This window comes from Natrix helvetica (assembly GCF_964273705.1).
Source record: "Natrix helvetica genome assembly, chromosome: 4".
In the NCBI taxonomy this organism is placed as follows: domain Eukaryota; kingdom Metazoa; phylum Chordata; class Lepidosauria; order Squamata; family Natricidae; genus Natrix; species Natrix helvetica.
This window is the reverse complement of record NC_138550.1, coordinates 14,595,883-14,618,678: the sequence shown is the minus strand read 5'-3', so window position 1 is coordinate 14,618,678 and position 22,796 is coordinate 14,595,883. Positions and strand designations below refer to the sequence as shown.

The window sequence follows — 22,796 nt, the reverse complement described above, 5'->3', positions numbered from 1 at the left end:
TCAACTGATAAGGAAGAGAACCCGTGGCTTAGTGGTTAAGACTCCTGCCTAAGATATATACAGCCCGGGTTCTAATCCCAGTAAGGGTATGGCTAGCTGATGAGAGCTAATTAGCTCGAAATAGATCTATCCTAGTCTCCCTTTATTTATTTATCAGTACAATTACAACACAAATATAAAAAAAGGCAACAGTAAAAATATAAATATGGTTTTCTGCCCGCATGGTCTTTGTGATAAGCCGAAGGACAGAAAGAGGGAGTAGTGACCTTCCTCCCATATTTAGTCATACCAGGGGTTGTAACACAAATACATACCTATTTCCCTGGCTCAACTGATAAGGAAGAGAACCCGTGGCTTAGTGGTTAAGACTCCTGCCTAAGATATATACAGCCCGGGTTCTAATCCCAGTAAGGGTATGGCTAGCTGATGAGAGCTAATTAGCTCGAAATAGATCTATCCTAGTCTCCCTTTATTTATTTATCAGTACAATTACAACACAAATTTAAAAAAAGGCAAGAGTAAAAATATGGTTTTCTGCCTGCATGGTCTTTGTGATAAGCCGAAGGACAGAAAGAGGGAGTAGTGACCTTCCTCCCATATTTAGTCATACCAGGGGTTGTAACACAAATACATACCTATTTCCCTGGCTCAACTGATAAGTAAGAGAACCTGTGGCTTAGTGGTTAAGACTCCTGCCTAAGATATATACATCCCGGGTTCTAATCCCAGTAAGGGTATGGCTAGCTGATGAGAGCTAATTAGCTCGAAATAGATCTATCCTAGTCTCCCTTTATTTATTTATCAGTACAATTACAACACAAATATAAAAAAAGGCAACAGTAAAAATATGGTTTTCTGCCTGCATGGTCTTTGTGATAAGCCGAAGGACAGAAAGAGGGAGTAGTGACCTTCCTCCCATATTTAGTCATACCAGGGGTTGTAACACAAATACATACCTATTTCCCTGGCTCAACTGATAAGGAAGAGAACCCGTGGCTTAGTGGTTAAGACTCCTGCCTAAGATATATACAGCCCGGGTTCTAATCCCAGTAAGGGTATGGCTAGCTGATGAGAGCTAATTAGCTCGAAATAGATCTATCCTAGTCTCCCTTTATTTATTTATCAGTACAATTACAACACAAATATAAAAAAAAGCAACAGTAAAAATAAAAATATGTTTTTCTGCCTGCATGGTCTTTGTGATAAGCCGAAGGACAGAAAGAGGGAGTAGTGACCTTCCTCCCATATTTAGTCATACCAGGGGTTGTAACACAAATACATACCTATTTCCCTGGCTCAAGTGATAAGGAAGAGAACCCGTGGCTTAGTGGTTAAGACTCCTGCCTAAGATATATACAGCCCGGGTTCTAATCCCAGTAAGGGTATGGCTAGCTGATGAGAGCTAATTAGCTCGAAATAGATCTATCCTAGTCTTCCTTTATTTATTTATCAGTACAATTACAACACAAATATAAAAAAAGGCAACAGTAAAAATAAAAATATGGTTTTCTGCCTGCATGGTCTTTGTGATAAGTCGAAGGACAGAAAGAGGGAGTAGTGACCTTCCTCCCATATTTAGTCATACCAGGGGTTGTAACACAAATACATACCTATTTCCCTGGCTCAACTGATAAGGAAGAGAACCCATGGCTTAGTGGTTAAGACTCCTGCCTAAGATATATACAGCCCGGGTTCTAATCCCAGTAAGGGTATGGCTAGCTGATGAGAGCTAATTAGCTCAAAATAGATCTATCCTAGTCTCCCTTTATTTATTTATCAGTACTATTACAACACAAATATAAAAAAAGGCAACAGTACAAATAAAAATATGGTTTTCTGCCTGCATGGTCTTTGTGATAAGCCGAAGGACAGAAAGAGGGAGTAGTGACCTTCCTCCCATATTTAGTCATACCAGGGGTTGTAACACAAATACATACCTATTTTCCTGGCTCAACTGATAAGGAAGAGAACCCGTGGCTTAGTGGTTAAGACTCCTGCCTAAGATATATACAGTTGTATTTGTGCTGATAAATAAATAAAGGGAGACTAGTATGGATCCATTTCAAGCTATTTAGCTCTCATCAGCTAGCCATACCCTTACTGGGATTTGAACCTGGGATGTGTTACATATTAGGCAGACTTGCTAGCCACTACACCACCGGTTCTCCTCCTTTTATCAGCTAAGCCAGGGAAATAAGTATGTGTTGTAACACAAACACACACACACACACACACACACACACACACACACACATTTTGTAGACTCCTTGGTTTTCTAGCTGGATTTTGTCTTTGGGGTTTCTTAAGATGTTGGCTATTTTTTGGTCAGTGGTGAAGGCTGTCCTGATATTGTGCTTGTGGAGAATTTTGCTGATTTTATCTGTGGTGCCTTTGATGTAAGGGAGGAGGGCGATGCCATTGTCCTGTTCTGTGTCTTGGTTTTTTTGGGGAATCTCCTTTTGGATTAGGTTGGTGATTGTTTTTCTTTGGAATCTATTGGAGATTAATACATTTGTGAGTTTGTGTAATTCAGTTTTACCATGCAAAATCTGCCCAGCAATATACATAGGACAAACAAACAGAAGGATAAATGCACGCATCACAGAACACAAGAACACAGTAAGAAAAAAAGAAAAAACTTCCTCCCTTTTCCAGCACCTTAAAGCTACAGGACATGAAATCAACTTTGAAGGAGCCAGGTTAATCTCCAAAACAGAACACCTCGACAAGAGAATAATCATGGAAGCCATCGAAATAGAGAAACACCCCCACAACATGAACAAACGTGATGATACCTCCCGCCTACCAAACATCTGGAAACCAGCCCTAGCCAACAAATGAACACCACCCACCACCCAAGCCGTTACAATACAAAACAACAATGCACACGCAGCCTGCACCAATCAGCACCAATCTACCAATCATGATACAACCACACAACCAATCATTCCACTTACTGAAACAAAGCCAGCACCCCATCCCCTCCCACCAAGACTTACAGAAAGACGGCAGCTCCGATCACATTTTAAGCCCACAGCTTGAAGATGGCAGGTGAGATCCTGCCGAAACATTGCAAAGACAATCTCAACCTTACACGGGAAAAGACCCGAATACAACAAAACCAGCATACCTACACCCGTGAAAATCTACGAAAACAAATATATATATATATATATATATATATATATATATATATATATATATATATATATATATATATATATATATATATATATATATATATATATATATATATATATATATATATAACTGTAAAGCCTACAAACTTGAAATTTGGCACCTATGTTGGCTTCTAGGTGCTTGCTAAGAAAGGATTTTTCGAAATGACCATCGGCTCATCAGTATTTCTTATACAATATTATATTAACATGCGTCGATGCTAAGGAGTTAGATGTTCTTCTCCCCCTCCCCACCTGAAATGAACTCTGTTCCAACTGCCAGTTGCCTTATATGGGTGTGGCCAGCGCATGACTCATCTAGCCCGCGGGCTGGCCCGATCACATGGTTTTATAGCAAAGCACAGGTATCCAACTAGTATACTATATCGATAATTTATAGTGTCCCAAATTCTTGGGAGGAACTCAAGCTGCATGAAGGCCAACACCAGTTAAAGAACTGGCAATTGTGATTTCATGCTGTTGGGTATAATGATAATAATAATTATAAAAGGGCATGTGAGAATGAACCCATTGTCTCTCAAAACGCAGATACATTTATAGACATTTACTGAAGGGAATGTACTTTTTGCTCATTTCTGCTCCTTGTCCTAATTTTCTTTTCCTTCCTCCTAAACTAATTTTTAGAAAGTAGGATAGTATATTGTCATTCTTTCTTTCTAGAATGATTTCAGTAGGTAGACAAAGGATTGTAGAACCTTAGTTACGGATGTCATGCCACGTACATCTGCTGAGTTGGAGGCTTTAACATTTTTTTTTTACAGTTTTTTTTTCAAAGTTAAGATTATGTTCCATGTGGAATAAAAGGACAGATGAGAAAAATCTGTGCTGAAAGCTCCTCCTTTTTTGTATGTCCACCCTGTGATTCCAAGCACATATGAAAACACATGTCAGTTGTATTGTGGCAGTACAACAACAACACTTCTTCTCAAAAGACTCTGATCATGCAGATACCTCTGCCTGTCTTACCTGCCTGTATTACATCATTAAAGACTGTCAGCCTTGAAAGATAGTTCAAAGATCAAATAGTAACTTTATCTTTATTGGCTACTGTATTTTTCGGAGTATAAGACACACTGGAGTATAAGACGCACTAAGATTTTGAAGAAGCAAAAAAGAAAAAAAGGTTTTGCACTCTGCAGACCTCCCAAAAATGGCCCATTTTTCACGAAAAAGGGGCCCATTTTTTTTAAAAAAGGGCATGGATAGCCTTTAGGAGGCTTGTAGAGTGCTCCTGGGGTGTGTCCCCCCAAAAACCAGCAAAAAATGGTCTGTTTTTCGCAAAAATGAGCCCATTTCTTTTTGTCAAAAAAAGGGCATGAATAGCCTTTAGGAGGCATGCAGAATGCTCCTGGAAGCTGGGTGGGGGCAAAATTGAGCAAAAATTGGTCCATTTTTTGCTCATTTCTTCCCTCCCCAGCCCCCAGGAGCAATCTACAAGCCTTCTAAAGGCTATGCTTGACTATTTTGTATTCAGTGTATAAGACGCACCCAGAATTTTAGCCTCTTTTTTGAGGGAAAAAGGTGCGTCTTATACTCTGAAAAATATGGTATATTCACAGAATCTTGCAAGTCTGAAAGCATAGGTAGTCCTTGACTTACAACTACAATTGAGCCCAAAATTTCTGTTGCTAAGTGAAACATTGGTTAAGTGAGTTTTGCCCCATTTTATGGCTTCTCCTGCCATAGTTGTTAAGTCAATCACTGCAAGTGTTAAATTAGTAAAATGGTTGCTAAGTGAATTTGGTTTTCCCATTGACTTTTTCGTCAGAAAGTCACAAAAGGTGATCACATGATCACGGGATACTGCAACATTTATAAATATGAATCAATTGCCAAGCATCTGAATTTTGATCATATGACCACAAAAGATAAAGGTAAAGGTTCCCCCGCATATGCGTACTAGTCGTTTCTGGCTCTAGGGGGCAGTGCTCATCTCTGTTTCAAAGCCAAAGAGCCAGCGCTGTGTGAAGATGTCTCTGTGATCATGTGGCTGGCTGATTAAATGCCGAGGATGCACAGAACACTATTACCATCCCACGAAAGATGGTTCCTATTTTTCTACTTGCATGTTTTAGATGCTTTCGAACTGCTAGGTTGGCAGAAGCTGGGACAAGCAACTCACTCCGTTACGCGGCACTAGGGATTTGAACTACTGAGCTGCTGACCTTCTGATCGACAAGCTCAGTGTCTTAGCCGCTGAGCCACCACGTCCCTCATATGACCATAGGGCAGTGATGGTATTCGATTTTTTTTACTACCGGTTCTGTGGGTGTGGCTTGGTGGGCATGGCATGACTTGGTGGGCGTGGCTTGGTGGGCATGGCAGGGGATACTGTAAAATCTCCATTCCCACCCCACTCCAGGGGAAGGATACTGTAAAGTCCCCATTTCCTCCTGATCAGCTGGCTCATAAGTCACTTTTTTAGTGATGTTGTAACTTTGAATTCTTGTAATGTGAATATTACCTCTACAATTCTTCCCCTTGACCATTACAATCCAAGACTTTTCTTTGTTGTTTGCCACAGTCATATTCCTTCTGCGGGCTCTGTTGCCTCTTATCTGACCATTTCCAACCTGTGGTTTTTCCTCTTGTCTCTCAAGGCCATTCTCACAAATTATTTCAAAGACAACAGAGGAAGAATACTGATAAATCATGCAGATGATTATCAGAATATGGGAAATTAGATGCCTGTATTATTTCACTGATGTACAGTAGATCACTTGTGCTAATCAACCGGTCTTGAGTATACACCACAGTGGAAAGTGGGATATATAATAAATTAATAAATGGACAAATTCTGAGCAAAAACTACAGGCTGGATGATATTAGGAAGGTGAATATTTCTTAGGCTATTCTGCATGAACAGGTTTTTTTTAAATGAATAGGAAAAAAAGTTATTTTTTTCCTTGTAATTTTCTTTCAAAAGCCATCTCTACTAGACTTCCTAGGCGGATGGCTGTCTGATTGTAATATAAATCACATTATCAAATAATTCAGTAGTGCTGGTATGGGTTTCTCCTTCAAATAAATCTACATGACTGTTGTATATATTGCAAGAACATGTTACTTTGTACTTAAAAAGGCTTCCTGTGGCAGTTTCTGGCAATTGCTTCAGAAATTCTTTATAGAATGAAAAAGAAGATCAGATTCCTTTGAAGCAGGAGGGAAACATTCTCCCTTACTCTGAGAACCTACCCACACATTTCAATATTTTCAGAAAACCATAGATACAGAAATTCAGTTCCTAAATTATGAAAGGATGAGGTAGAAAACTTTTGTTTCAATCCCGAAAAAGCCACCACCAGTTACAGAAGACAAGGCTATACAGACCCAAGGAATCTGATTGGATGTCAGATCTGTCATCTTCAGCTCTGCTGGCAACCTGCTATAAATAGTTAGAGGAAAAGGGGAGGAAAAGAAATAGACAACTGGCATGTAGAGGGTAGAGATGAGCAATTGGGGGTAGGGTGATGGCCTGACGGAGGTCAGATGTTGAAAAACTGGCCAATTCCAGCCTTCAAGGTCGCTGAGTCTGGGAAAGTAAGGTGAATTGCAATAAAGCATACCAAACATCAGACTGATTCCCAAAACACCTACATGGAATCCCATTGGATGAAGACAGACTGGTCAAGCGGGGGAGGGTCAGGGAGAAGGGGAAAATGCTGTAGCATTTTGTGTGGGAACTTTAGTTCTATCCTTGCTTTATTTGTGATTACTATTCCTTAGTAAAAGAACTTATCACTTCAAGCAAATGGAATCGAGGGTCTTTCTTTTCTAGTGAGCTAGATGGGGCAAGCCTGACATTACATATAAGATTATTCCTAACTTTTTGATGAAGGACCTTTCTAAAGGAATTGATGGGTTACAAATGTTTCCAAGCAATTTAATGCCACATTTAATGCCATCCCAGCTGTTTTTCCTCTCTGATGCTTGAATATACATGAGTGTGTTTTGGTTTGCTGTGAACTTTGCATGGCGTCGGAAAGGGCATCTGGCCAGTAAATGCTCAGCTCTCTCCAGTCGCCCCAACTCTACTCCAATTTAAGGGATTACAGCAGAGGTGGGTTCCTACTAGTTTGGACCACTTTGGACGAGTAGGTAGTATCTCGGGCGGATACACGCCCAAACCGGTTCTATGCTCAATGCTGCTATTTTGATTTTCTGTTCTGCACATGCGCAGAACAATCTTCATTGGAAAAATGTAATTTTATTTCCTTTTCTAATATTGTGCGCATGAGCAGATCTTTTAAGGTGCAAATCCGTGTGCATGAGCGAAGCTGGTGCGCGCACACAAAAAATTTTGTGCACCAAACTGATAGTAATGCCAGCAGGAACCCACCCCTGGATTAAGGGTATAAAAAGGAAATTATTTTGATGTCAAAAGCTGACGTTATATATTTAATTAATATTATATATTTGGTATTTTAAATTGTTATTTTTGGTATTTTAAATTGTTATTTTTTTTCTATAACATTTTAAAGATCCCCCTTGAAATGGGAAGTAAAATAAAACAATTTATTGACGAATCTGTATATGTATAGATAAATAAACTTCATAGCTTAAGGTTGCTGCTTGGTAATTCAGAGCTGTTGTTTTAAAAAAAACAGTTGACTAGGTGGGTTGTTTTTTAATTCCTTTTCTTACTAAGAACAATTGAACAAAGAATGCATCTGAAAGGTCTGCAGGATTTGGGCTTTTCATAGGTTTGACAGACACATATGGCCTTTTTTCTACTTCGGTTTTTAATTCCAGGAGCCCGGGGTGATTGGCAGCTCCAAATAAACACCATTAATAAACCATTAATGTGTAACTAAAAGCCCAGGGTTTTTTTTTCTAAGGAATGCTTGCCAACTGCTTACCACAGAAAATCTCTTAGGAATATTTGTCATTCTCACAGTTACAATGGAGCAGAAGCTGTTTGCGATGGCTTGAGCTGAAATCATAAGGAAAAGAAAACTACGTAGCCCTACAGCAAGCAATATTTGGCAATTAGTGAAAGCTGGCATTTGTTGACGTTCACTGAGATGCTGACAAATAAAAGCGTTCCTGTTCCCTAATGATTTGCCTGGTGAAAAGTAACAATAGAAACATTTGTAAATGCTAACAAGGCAGGGAAGAGGGAAAAGAAATAAGATGAAAAGAAAGAAGAGGAATTTCATGCATATTTTACCTCTTGACACAGCCTCAAGGTATCAGATTAAGCCTGAAATATCATTCATCTAATTACCTCAGAGAAGTCAAACAGAGTTTGGGTAGAATTAACCCCAGTTGTGCAATGAAGGCTGGAAAAAGAGAGATACCGACTCTCAGAGCTGAAATATCTGTCTGGTTCTCTATATGTAGAGGACATGAGTTGCTAGATAGAACTTTCTTCTGCTCGGCAATAAGAACTGAGAATCTGAATCTGAATTCAAAGACCACTTTTGCTGCCAACCGTGACTTCCTTTTGCTTGACAAACCTCAAGAAGATGTTATTTTCCAGTGAGAAAGCTCCAAGCAGTCTTTCCCTTGGCTCGAAGGTCAATCTTCACTGATTTAAGAGTCCTGCTGGTGCAGTGGTTAGAAAGCGGGATTGCTGGCTAATTTGCCTACAACTAATTCTGATGGGCCCAAGGTTGACTCAGCCTTCCATCTTTCCAAGGGTGGTAAAATGAAGACCCAGATTGTTGAGCACTGTTAGATACTTGCTCTAACTACAGTGGTTTCTACCAAGGTCCTCTGTTCCGGTGGGAACAGAGGTTTAATCCTATTGGTCGAAGGGTCTGACAGCTCCCTATAAAAGGGCTGCTGTCAGACTCAACCTTCTCTGGATTGTTTTCACTTGTTGTACTTAATAAAGAGCTGTTGTTACTGTTAAGCCTGTGTGTGCCTATCCATTACCCAATCTAACAAGCACAATTTGCAAATAATGCTTCTACATTGTAAACTCCCCAGAGAGTGCTATAAAGCTCTACAGGCAGTGGTGGGTTCTTACCAGTTCGGTCAAACCGGTAGTGGCCTGGGTTGCTGGAACCAGTAATGACCCAGGCTTGCCACACTCCTGAACTGGTTCTCTGGGTGGTGCCATAGGCACCGCCATCTTGTTTTCCAGTTCTGCACATGCGCAGAACAATTTTAATAGCACTGCACATGCATGCACAGCACACACACAAGCGAACTGGCAGTAGTGCCTGCCAGAACCCACCAGGCAGTATGTACCATAAGTCTAAGTGCTTTTGCTATTGTTAATTACCTATTACCTTTACTAGATATTGAATCATTAAGGACAGATCAGGAGTTTGGGCTTTTTTCTCTGTTTCACGTTTACTGAATGGGAAGCAAAAAACAACAACAAGAATCATGCATCCATGTTTGGATGGAGGTGCTCAAAGTGATGATTGCCCATGACAGTGATGTTGGCCAAAGAATTCTGAGAGCTGCAAACCCAAAACAACTGAAAAGTACAAGAAGGGTAGCTTATTCTGTGTGATTGCTTGCCAAATGGGATAACTCACCCTAGCCAAATTTGCTGTGGTCAACTCCCCAGGGCCAACTTGCCATGGGACAATTGACCCTGAGACAATTTAACAATTCAATTTAATTATTTAAAATAAATAAACCATTGTTTTAGTGTTTGTCATTCACATTTCATTCCATCCCTCCTTTTGCATCCTTTCCTTAATACCAATAGCAATAGCACTAAGACTTATATACTGCTTCACAGCCCTCTTTAAACAGTTTACAGAATCAGCCTATTGCTCCCAACAATCTGGATCCTCATTTTACTGACCTCAGAAGGATGGAAGGCTGAGTCAACCCTGAGCCAGTGAGATTTGAACTGTCAAACTTCTGGCAGCCAGCAGTCAGCAGGAGTAACTTGCAGCACTGCATTCTAACCACTGCGCCTCCATGGCTCTTGATACTATTCTACCATTTCTTTGATATTGCGCCTTCTCCCACAGCTGTGGTGAATTGCCATAGACCCAATTGCTTGTGCAGGGGTATTTTGAGCCTGAGTTCATGTTCAGTTGTTCCTTATCCCTGACTGCAGATATTTGCAGGTGAAAATTGCTAAATACTGTGCCATTGATTGATATAGGGGGAAAAAAAAACAGTTTGACAAAATAACAATGATGTTATTCTAGTCTTCCAGTTAAGCAGGTAGGCAGTTGAATATAACTATCCTAATTTTTCACTTTCAAGCCAATACACAATTCAAAACGTGAACTTAACTGTTAGTTTTCACCTTTCTAAACTGATGCTGCCACCCCCAAATTCAAGGCATATTTGTATAGGGCTGTTCGAAAGCACAAGAAAAGTTACAGCTTCTTTAAGGCAGCTGCCAAGAGGTATGACATGACCACTCTTAAACAGCATCAAGTCCATATCTCAGCACAACCACGGAAAAATGTTTGCAAGAAAGATGTAGTTGGAGGCAAAATTGTATAAAATAAGTCCATTAGAAGAAATGAGAAAAAGATGCAAATAATTTGTCTGAAGAAAATTCAAATTGAGCCAGAAACATGACAAATGATAAACAGGTTTTGAGATCAGAAAAAAAGATAAAAACTGAGAAATTTATAACCAATGCATTTTTAATTCTTAGCTAACTTTGGATGCAAACAGTGGAACAGATTTTTAATTAAATGCTTATTCCTTATTATATAGATATACTCATATTTTTAGAAAGGTATATTATAAATCATACTGGAATAGATTATATTATGTTTTCTTACTGATATGTCTGATTGGGCAGATATCTGCATTCATATTTACATATATTCAAATCAACCCATCCCTTGCAATGAAGGGAATTTATGCCCAGAATGTGGAAAACAAATCTTTTCTTTCGCATTTATTGAAATCTGAATCTTTTAAAGAGTTTAGATATGGTTCACAATTTAAAGGTAAAGCAACCCCTAAGAAGCATGGTAAGACACAAATGTCAAGATAATTGTGCATGACAATGCATGTAAAAATTTATACATACCGCTTTTATTTTTAACTCATACATTGCTATGAAAAGAAACTGAAATGAGCTCAAGACAATTGATAACAATTAAAATCGGCAGATGTGCCAGTCCCCAAATGGTTCCATTCATGAAGTTATGGAAGATGGGCATGCAAGCCATCACTCTAGCTCAGCTCCACTGCACATGCGTAGGCGCCTCCCGCTGTCCAACTAGTTTTCGGGTCTCTGCGGTGCATGCATGGGAACGGGTTGCATGCGGGAGACGGACATGCATGCATGGGGGTGGGGGCATGTGTTCATGCATGAGGGCGGGGGGAGCGCAGGGGGTTCAGCGCCCCCCCCCGGTGGTCCATTTTTGCTCCCAGGAGGCTGCAGGGAGGCCTATCAGGTCCAAAATGAGGTGTGGGGGGTCGCATAGGCATGCACAGGGGGCAGAGGTCACATGGGATCATGTGGCATGCACAGGGGGCAGAACACAGGTGTGTGTCACACGCACATTGCATTATGCATGTGGGCGTGGGTGCACACTGTCGCATGTACATGCACGCCCTTTCATCACACAACGACAAAAAGGTTAGCCATCACTGCACTAAGACATTTAGTTTCAGAAATCAGCTGTTTTATGAAATCTTCTCTCATTCCCTGTATTAATCAAGGACTGTTGTCAGACCTTGTTTATTATGATTTATAATATACAGGTCCATTTTCATTCCTTCGGTCCATTTCCCTGTTATCCAATAATGCTAGTTATATTTGGGTAACGTTCAAAATAGCAACAGAATGAAGAAGACACTGATCAGGCTTGCTGGATTTCATCACTGCCCTGCTGGGGACACTTTACTCATCACACAGTGTGCTGAGCCTGCAGCAGTAATACGGGTAGGAAAGGTCAACCTGTCTTTCAATAAACCTTACGGCTATTATTGACCTTTCCATTAAGAACTTCTGAAAAGTTTCAAAATAAATTCTCTGGATTTTATTTGGAAGACTGAAGTAGGAGTAGGTAGGAGATAACTCCTCCTACCAATGAAGAGTATTCAAGATACATAGAAATTAACGCAGGACATGTATTTATTAACGCAGAACATTCTGGATTGTTTTGTAGTAAAAAAAAAAAAACTCTCAGAATGACTCATAAGAATTAAAACAAATCCAGTGGCCCTAAGTAAAATTAATAGTATCAAAATTAAAATCAAACAGCAAAAAGTAGAACAGAATTTTAGCTTAGTCTATAATACAGTATATCCTCTTGGTTCACCCGTTAAAACGGTCTTCAATCTTTGAAAAGTCTGTGTGTCATCTCACTGATTGAAACATGAAGGTTTTACAAGTCTTTAAATAATTATCTCTGGGTAGCTGGTTTTACATTGAGAAAATAGTTTAATTCTACAAAGCTTGTTCTTCTTATTTTAGGTTTTTATATATTTTTTCCTATTTACAATTGTGGCATTTTATTTCTCTGCACATCCATAAATTGCTTCTAGCTTAATTGAATATGTAAGCCAGATCGTACTTGATGGGAAAAAGATACATTTTTTGAATACAACTATATATATATGGAAGCCATTTTGCAGTGTATAGGTAAATATTACACATGCCCCAAACTGCATAGAGAATTCTGTATGGAGAAAGGGATGGATGATGCATATAATATCAGGGATGGAATTGTGCAGAAATTAATGCTCGGCTGACATGTTCTCTTAAACAATATTTTATATATATTGTATGTATGTATGTATGTATGTATGTATGTATGTACGTATGTGTGTGTACAGTGGTGGAATTCAATTTTTTAACTATTGGTTCTTTGGGCATAGCTTGGTGGGCATGTCAGGGGAAGGATATTACAAAATCTTCATTCCCTCCCCACTCCAGGGGAAGGATATTACAAAATCTTCATTCCCTTCCCACTCCAGGGGAAGGATACTGTAAAATCTCCATTCCCACCCCACTCTGCGGCCAGTCAGAGGTGGCATTTGCCAGTTTCCCGAACTACTCAATATTTCTGCTACCAATTCTCCACAACCTGTCAGAACCTGATGGATTTCACCACTGCTTCAAACTATTCTTTAGTTTACTGATTCTGTTGTCAAACTGTCTTTATGGGTAATAACATTCAAATGGAAACTGCCTTTCTAGAACTTCAATCCATTATTCTGTATCCCAAAATAATTAAGAATAAGTTTTGACTTACTTCTACATAGCATACTTTTAAATATTACTTCTATATAGCATACTTTTAAGTATTTCAAGAATGCCACCTGTTCCAAGTTACTCAAAACTAAATGTTTTTAGGTCTATTAATCTCTCTGCATAATACTTTGTTTTCTTGTCCACTGATTATTTTTGTTGTTTTTCTCTGACCATATTTTTTTTCTAGAATAATGTTTATGCTTCTGCCTCTAAGATTTAATCTAGCATCTGACAATCTATCATAAAATCTCAAGTTTCAAAAATCAGCTTTGGAGCATGGGAATGTTATACTTGTCTAGAACAATCTCTTTCTGGAATCATGTGGCATCTCCAAAGAGGTACTAAGACGTTCAAACAGAGGTCAGTCTAAAATTTAATTTATATTTTCTGTTTTTTAAAAAAAGACAGATACATAGAGTTCCCTTCCTACTTTCACAAACATTTGCCTGATTTTCTTAAGTAAACAGTGATTGTTTACTTTGGGATATAATCTCTAGAGTACATGAAATAGACTGGGTAGCTTTCATCCATCTGTCAGTGATAAATTTGGTCTTAGTTGATCATAGGTATTTAGTGGAGATTGCAAATATACTATTCCCTGTACTATATATGCATGTATTAGTATGTTTTCATTTCTAAACACACAAACACACACACACACACACACACACACAACTCTCAGGGTATAATGGGATATAAATAGAGCATTTTCTAATTTCCTAATCAATTCAATAAATTTCATTTGCTTGTCTTATTCTTTCATCAACTTATACTTATGGTATATGTTAGATTGGGTAATGGATAGGCACACACAGGCTTGATGGTAACAACAGCTCTTTATTAAATGCAACAAGTGAGAACAATCCAGCGAAGGTTGAGTCTGACAGCAGCCCTTTTATAGGCAGCTGTCAGACCCTTCGACCAATAGGGTTAAACCTCTGTTCCTGCTGAAACAGAGGACCTTGGTGGAAACCACTGTAGTTGTAGCAAGTATTTAACAGTATACTAAATTATTTACTCAGAAGTCATTTTATAATTATAATTCAACCATAAGGAAAACACACACACACACACACACACACACACACACACACACAAGCACAGAGTCTATAGTTTTCTTTAAATATTGTACAAGTGGCATTCAGTGTGGTCACAAAAGCATTCTCACCATATTTCTATCCCCTTGCATACATCTGAACACATCTGTATCGGAGTAGACTGAATCATACAAGAGATTATGGTTTTCAGGTTTATATTTCAGTTACCATGCATTATCCTTCTGCATACTTAGAACTGTAGGCTTACTAATATATCAAGTTGGGAAGCCTGATTGCATGTTTCCCATGGACAAATAAAAGGGTATGAATATGTGACCTCAAAAGGTTTTGCAAAGTAGGAGGTTGTTTTGTTTATTTATATATCAAACTTCCTAACCTCATACAGGGAGCTTAAAATAAACCCCAAAAGAAGAATTTAAGAGTCTTGGCTGAGAAGTTACAAATATGAAAAGTAAGCACCCAGTCACTGATAACAATAATCAATTACCATTATAGAAGAGGATGCAACATGCAACATAGACAGTGAAAAATATGCATTTAATATGGAAAAAAATGTGGAAACAGATGGAGTTTTAAAATGGCTAGGGCCAAATAGGGAAAAATGTGAAAGTAAGCAAAATACACTTAGCTGTTTGTGATTTCCTGTACAGATAGTTCTCAACTTACAACCCCAACTAAGCCTGAAATTTATACTGCTAAGTAAAACGTTTGTTCCGTGAGGCTTACCCCATTTTGCAAACTTCTTTGCCACAGTTGTTAAGTGAATCACTGCAGGTATTATGTTAGCAACAGGGTTGGTAAGTGAATCTGGCTTCCCCATTGACTTTGCTTGTCAAAAGGTCACAAAGGCTGATCATGTGACTTCAGGATACTGCAATTGTCATAAATAAGAACCAGTTGCCAAGGATCCAAACTTTGATTATGTGACCAAGGGGATGCTGCAATGCTTATAAGTGTGAAAAGCAGTCATGTCACTTTTTTCAGTGCTGTTGTAACTTTAAACAGTCACTAGATGAATTGTTGTAATTCAAGGACTACTTCTACCTTCCTCCATTTCCAAACTTCATTTGGAATTTGGAAATGTATGTGTAAGTTTCCCAAACTTTTATAGGAGTAATTCTTTATGGATAAAATATCATATATAGCGTTCATGAGTATTCATAATAATTGTATCATTCTCTTTCTATTTCTCTCATCTCTCTCTCTCTCTCATCTACCATATTTTTAGAGTATAAGATGCACCAGAATATAAGACACATCAAGATTTTGATGAAGCAAATAAAAAAAAAGTTTTTGCACTCTGCAGACCTTTCCCAAAAATGACCCCGTGTTTTTTTTAAAAAGGGCATGAATAGCCTTTAGGGGGCTTGTAGAGTGCTTCTGGGGGCTGCCCCCCCCCCCCAAAATGAGCAAAAAAACCAGCCAATTTTTCATGAAAACGGGCCTGTTTTTTGTCAAAAAGAGGGCATGAATAGCCTTTAGGGGGCTTGTAGAATGCTCCTGGGGGCTGGGGGGGGGGCAAAATTGAGCAAAAAGCAGCCTGTTTCTCACTCATTTCTACCCTCCCCAGTGTCCAGGAGCTTTCTGAAAGCTTCCTAGATGCTATGCATGGCCATTTTGGTGAAGGGGAGGGGTTTTGGGAGGCAAGAAATGCTGCATTCAGTATATAAGATGCACCCAGATTTTCAGCCTCTTTTTTGAGGGAAAAAGGTCCTTCTTATACTCTGAAAAACACGGTATCTATCTATCTATCTATCTATCTATCTATCTATCTATCTATCTATCTATCTATCTATCTATCATCTATCTATCTATCTATCATCTATCTATCTATCTATCTACCTACCTACCTACCTACCTACCTACCTACCTACCTACCTATCTATCTATCTATCTATCTATCTATCTATCTATCTATCTATCTATCTATCTATCATCTATCTATCTAATTCTCATCTATTATTTATCATCTATCATCTATCGGGTTGGCATCCTTCAGTCTCAAAAGACTATGGCATCGTGCTCTGGAAAGAGGTCCTAATGCAGCATCTGGTGTGGCTAAAAAGGCCAATTCGGGAGTGGCAATCCCTTCCACATTGAGGACAGATACATTCTGTCCCCTGCCCAGCCCCCAGATTTCACTGGTTCCGGGACTGCCTCTTTGCCTCAGCCTGCTGAATAAGTGTCTCTTCAAATTACAGAAGGCCATGCTGCGACTTTAGCCTCCAAGCGGAAAGAATGTCCATTCCCAAGGCCTTTAAATCCCTCTTGCAGATATCCTTGTATTGCAGCTGTGGTCTCCCACTGGGGTGCTTTCCCTGCAATAATTCTCCATACAGGAGATTTTTTGGAATCTGACCATCGGCCATTCTCACATCATGCCCAAGCCAGTGTAGATGTCACTGTTTCAATAGTGTGTACATGCTAGAAATTCCAGCACATTCCAAGACTGTGCTATTTGGAACTTTGTCATGCCAGGTGATGCCAAGAATACGTCGGAGACAGCGCATATGAAAGGTGTTCAACTTTATCAGTCTATCAGTCATCTGTATAACTTCTATATATCATGTATATACGGTATGCTGATTGATTGACTATGTATCATCAAGTTAATACCAACTCTTAGTGGCCATGTAGATTTTCTCCAGAAGTTTGTGTGTATACAATACATCTTTCTTTTCTGTTTCTTATCAGCTAAACGAATGATCTCAGATTTTAATATTCAATTATGAAAGATTGTATACTTACTTTCCCAGTGCAAAGCATTCCATCCTAACAGTAGATCCCTTGACAGCTGTAACTGTGAATGGAAAATGGATCTCTATTTTTGGTTCATATTCCCCCATCACTCCTGGAAAACAAAGAAAGATCTTTACAAATAAAATACTTGTCATTGTCATTTGTAAGTGAGATTGTCCAATAGCTAGAGAAGAATGATATGATTAAGAAGGAAAATGCTTACATTAGGGATACATCCACAATGTAATCTAAAGAGTTCAGATTTTTCAATACTACCAAAGCAGCATCTTATTAATTTTTTTTCTTATGCTAAGTATTCCAAAGTATTGGTCAGAATGATGGATATATTTTATGACTGTACAGTACTTGGATGATTTAGGGAATCTTTTCACTTTAACAAAAATGAGTTAAATCTGTAATAAGCAACTCCTCCTTTGACACAGTAGATATTTTTATTGTTCCTCGAAATAATATATCCATTTAAAATATCTTAAGATTGCAGTGTCGTGAACATTTAGGAAGTTGTGCCATTACTATAACACTGTTCTTTTATCTGCGCAATAACAAAAATAGTATGGGGAGAAGGGAGCTGACGTCACGATGGTATAACGTGCGATCTCGGAGCTCCGAGATCACAGTCGACACTTTTGATGCTGGATGGTCCATTCGGACCTAAACCATCCTGAAGAGATGGTAAAAGGGAAGAGTATGTCTTGCTGATCTCAGGGACATTGCAAAGTCCCTGATTGATCCAAGAGAATCTCTTCTTGCCGGTGACAATAAGCATAGCCTCAAGCTGCTAAAGTCGGGACAGCTCTGCAATGGGAGGAAAGCGGAAAGAGAAAGTGTGTCCATCTGGTGAGGAAATCTTATTTTTATAAAAGACTGCCAAAAAAGATTGAAGTTAAATTAAACTGGTAAAGAAAAGGAAATAAGCGGCAAAATTAAGCATTATTGGACAGTGTGTTATCATTTTTATTTTATTTTTTCAATGGATGGAAGTTTTGTAAATATTTTTTACTTTTTAAAGTGAAAGTATCGGATTTTCTTCTTCTTTTTCTTTTTTTACCTATGGATTAAATATTTTCCTTTATTTCTACAATACTGGTTGAGATGGACTTTTTCTTTTGTTTCATTTAAGAATTTTGTTTCTTCTAAGCCTGAAACATAAAGAAAATATAAAAGGAATATAAAGAGGGTAGTAATTTTAGAGGGAAAAGAAGTTACAGTGCCACTTGGGGGTTGGAGGTGGAAACCTGGAAACATTGCTTTTTCTTTTTTCCCTTTGATCATTTTGACCTTACACTTCAAAGGCTTAAGCTTGTTTACAGAGAAGAGCATGGGTTGTTTACACAGGTGCTCTTTGGATGCTTGTTGGTATCTGAAAAGAAGTGAAAACAAAGATTTGTTTTTAAACTAGAGCGGCAGTGTTTACTAATTGGAAGGATGGCAGGACATCAAAAAGAAACCATAACATTGCAACAGATTATGTTTGGAATTCAAAAATTATTAGAAACAACAGAGAATTGAGAAGAGATGGGAAAATATTGAAAATATAAATTGTAATGTGGTAAAACGTGATGGAAAAATGGAAGATATGGAAAAGTGGAAGGCTAGAGTCCTAAAAACCCAAGGGAAAAATGAACAAAAAGGCAAGGTAACTGTGGATTTACTTTGAATGTGTTATAAAGATATAATGTGGCTGGATGATATTGAAAATAGATAAGGGAATGCCATTATGTGGTTTTGTGGAAAGTCAAATGTCCATTACTTCACAGCTTATAATGTGAAACTTATTTGGGTGCATGAGAGATGGCCTGTCCACATGTAATGCACACTGTTCATAAAGAGGTCACTTCGGTGGACGCATAAATGACAGGTCTGACACGTTAGTCCCAGCGCCACTATATATCTCATGCCAGGCTTTCAGAGAAAGCTGTCAAACAGTTTCTTACTTACAAAGCTTACAAGTGGCGAGATAAACAAATATTTAATTTTCTACCTTCCATCATGCCTGGAAATCGGCTGCATATTGATATTTGGGAGGATGTAATTGAGCATCCCATCAACCTAAAGAGCTGCAGGAAGAATTGGAAAGAGCATTTCATGGCTAATATGTTTCCCCAATTTAAAAGCTGATCATAGAGGGAAGCACAGGTAGGCATCTTCTCTGGCAACTGAGGTTAATGAGCTATCATCATTGCACACCAAAGATCCTGCTGTGCAACCATATAAATCTTTTGGCATATCATTAACAAACAGTTTAACATAGCCTTTTCTTATTCATCAATGACAACCGTCATTTGCAATCAAAGAAACTTAATCAATGAGTCTAACTACATTGTCAGTAAGCTATGGGTAGTTATTTTTTTAACACAGACCATAAGTTTGACTTCTTTTGCAGGACACTGAGTTTGGAAGCAGTTCTTACGAGGGCGAACACCTTAAAGATTTTTAACTAATTGTTCATGACTTCCTTCCAATACCCAAACAAATCAACTTGCAAACTAGTTGTTTCGTTTGGGTAAAAAATAGATCCAGGAAACTGTAGACATATCAGCCTGACCTCAACTCCAGGGAAGATTCTGGAAAAGATAATCAAGCAACGAATTAGCGAACACCTAGAAGCAAACAAAGTAATAGCCAAAAGCCAACATCGGTTTGTCAAAAACAGATCATGCCAGACTAATCTTATTGCATTCTTTGACAAAGTGACAAAATTAGTGGACTAGAGGAATGCCGTTGATATAGTTTACTTGGACTTCAGTAAGGCATTTGATAAAGTAGACCATAACCTACTACTAGATAAAGCAGAAAAATGTGGGTTAGACAGCATCACCACCACATGGATTTGTAACTGGCTGACCAACCGCACTCAAAGTGTAGTCCTCAATGGAACTGCATCTACATGGAGGGAAGTATGCAGTGGAGTACCCGAAAGCACGGTTTTAGGCCCAGTACTCTTCAACATCTTCATCAATGATTTGGATGAGGGGTAAATGGGGAACTCATCAAATTTGCAGATGACACCAAGCTGGCAGGAATAGCCAACACTCCAGAAGATAGGCTTAAGTTACAGAAGGATCTTGACAAACTTGAACATCTAACTAACAAACAAACAAAATGAAATAAAATGGTGAAAAAAGTAAGGCTCTACATTTAGGCAAGAAAAACCAAATGCATGGGTACAGTATAGGTGGTACCTTGCTCAATAGTAGTAACTATGAGAGGGATCTTGGAATCCTAGTGGACACCATTTAAATATGAGCCAGCAGTGTGTAGCAGCTACCAAAAAGCCAACAAGTTCTAGGCTGCATAAACAGAGGGATAGAATCAAGATCACGTGAAGTGCTAATACCACTTTATAATGCCTTGGTAAGGCCACACTTGGAATACTGCATTCAGTTTTGGTTGCCATGATGTAAAAAAGATGTTTTGACTCTAGAAAGAGTGCAAAGAAGAGCAACAAAGATGATTAGGGGACTGGAGGCTAAAACATATGAAGAACAGTTGCAGGAACTGGGTATGTCTAGTTTAATGAAAAGAAGGACTAGGGGAGACATGATAGCAGTGTTCCAATATCTCAGGGGTTGCCACAAAGAGGAGGGAGTCAAACTATTCTCCAAAGCACCCGAGGGCAGGACAAGGAGAAATGGGTGGAAACTAATCAAGGAGAGAAGCAACTTAGAACTGAGGAGAAATTTCCTGACAGTTAGAACAATTAATCAGTGGAACAGCTTGCCTCCAGAAGTTGTGAATGCCCCAACACTGGAAGTCTTTAAGAAGATGTTGAATAGCCATTTGTCTGAAACGGTACAGGGTTTCCTGCCTAGGCAGGGGGGTGGACTAGAAGACCTCCAAGGCCCCTTCCAACTCTGCTATTGTATTGTATTGTATAAACTTTGCTCAGAAGGTCCTTAAAAGTGTTTATTGAGATTCTGATATGAAATAGTTCACAAAGAGAAGGGCACATATAGAGTGGTAAGTGTGTGTGTATGTGTGAATCTAAAAGCTAAAATGACTAATACAGATGTAGACAACTCATATCCCAAACAATGAACAACCAACTCAGACAAATCATCCAACAGTAAACAACAGCCTAACTAAGGAACCACCAAGAGCACTTCTACCTCTACCAACCCTGACAAGGTAAACCATTTGTAAATAAACAGAAAGCAAACCCATTGCTTTCTGTCACTGATGTTGTTACCTAGTTGGGTGATGAAATGTCTGAAAGAAAGCAGCCACATTCAGAGAGCACCAAGGACTCACAGTTGTTATTGAAGATGGATTGCTGGTTTCAGTCCAGAGAAAGGGTTGTTAGCATTGTTACAGACTTGTTAGTTCGTGAATGGTCCATGAAGCATTGAAGGGTAAAATTCTGGGGATAATTGCTGAAGTGAAAGAGGATTGGTCTGATCCCTTAGCAACCCATCATAACAGAAACTTTTACTTGCCAAAAGATCAAAAGTTAGATCAAGATCAGTGGAATGAACCAGAGAATGAATAAATCTTGCCAATAACATCCTTAAAGGGACATAGTGGCTCAGTGGCTAAGATGCTGAGCTTGTCGGTCAGAAGGTCGGCCGTTCAGTGGTTTGAATCCCTAGCGTTGAGTAACACAGTGAGCGCCCGGTACTTGTCTCAGCTTCTGCAAACTGAGCAGTTCGAAAGCATGTAAAAAATGAAGGTAGAAAAATAGGGACCACCTTTAATGGAAAGGTAACAGCGTTCCGTGTGCCTTCGGCATTGACTCATGCCAGCCACATGACCATGGAGACCTCTTCGGACAGCGATGGCTGTCTTAGAAACAGAGATGAGCACCGCCCCCTAGAGTCGGGAACGATTAGCACGCTTGTGTGTGGAACATTTGCATTTACCTTTAACATCCATAAGCCAGCATTAACTTAAATATAAGGAAGAATGGGCAGGTGTAGAATGAGAATAGTTAACGTATAATACAATTATATGTCTAATTATTTTTGCACTCAGATAGTTGCTTAATGTTGATCAGAGTGAAAGCTGGAGTTCGGAAAAAAATGTTCTGAATTCTACTTGTGAAACACCATCTTATCTACAGGGGAAGGGAAACTGTTTGTATTGATATACAAAGCAATTAGAGACTGTAAATTGCACTTGAAAAGCTTGAGGCTGAAAAAAGAAAATTGTTACTATTGTGTAATTATCAGCTGTTTGTAGGGTGGGGGAAAGGAAAAACTCTGGCCCGCTACTCTGTGTTTCCTTTTTCCTTCAGAACATTTGAACTCTTAAAGGTAGATGTGATATACTAGCTGATAACCTGACATTGCCTGGATATTTATTTATCCTAATCCTGTATTACCCAGGAAAAGCCCTGATTGTGTTGAAAATGTCTGGACCAAATGTAATTTCTAATGTTTGATTTCCTCCCTTACCAGAGGGAGCCCCCTTGTGGAGTACCGTGAAGCCGTTATCATGGCAACTCCACTGCACTGTACAGTAGAAGCCATTTTACAGCAGTATGTTAGAAGCCATTTTAAGGCATAACTGGCTATATCTTAACAGAACACACACCCTGAGGTGTGTTAAGGGTGTCTTACCCCCACAGTATTTGTTTCCAGAGAAAAAGTCATCTGTGTACCAAGTTTGGTTGAGATTGCACAAGGCGTTCCAGAG

General features: G+C 38.9%; 1 protein-coding gene across 1 annotated transcript in view; it reads right to left on the bottom strand.

Moving 5' to 3' along the window:
• The window catches only part of CNTN5 (contactin 5), a 354,084-nt gene that overhangs the window by 167,715 nt on the left and 163,573 nt on the right, over nt 1-22,796 (bottom strand). Inside the window, exon 7 of the mRNA XM_081951235.1 lies at nt 17,151-17,253. Within this exon, the coding sequence (XP_081807361.1) occupies nt 17,151-17,253 (103 nt within the window). The remainder of the gene's footprint in view (nt 1-17,150; nt 17,254-22,796) is intronic.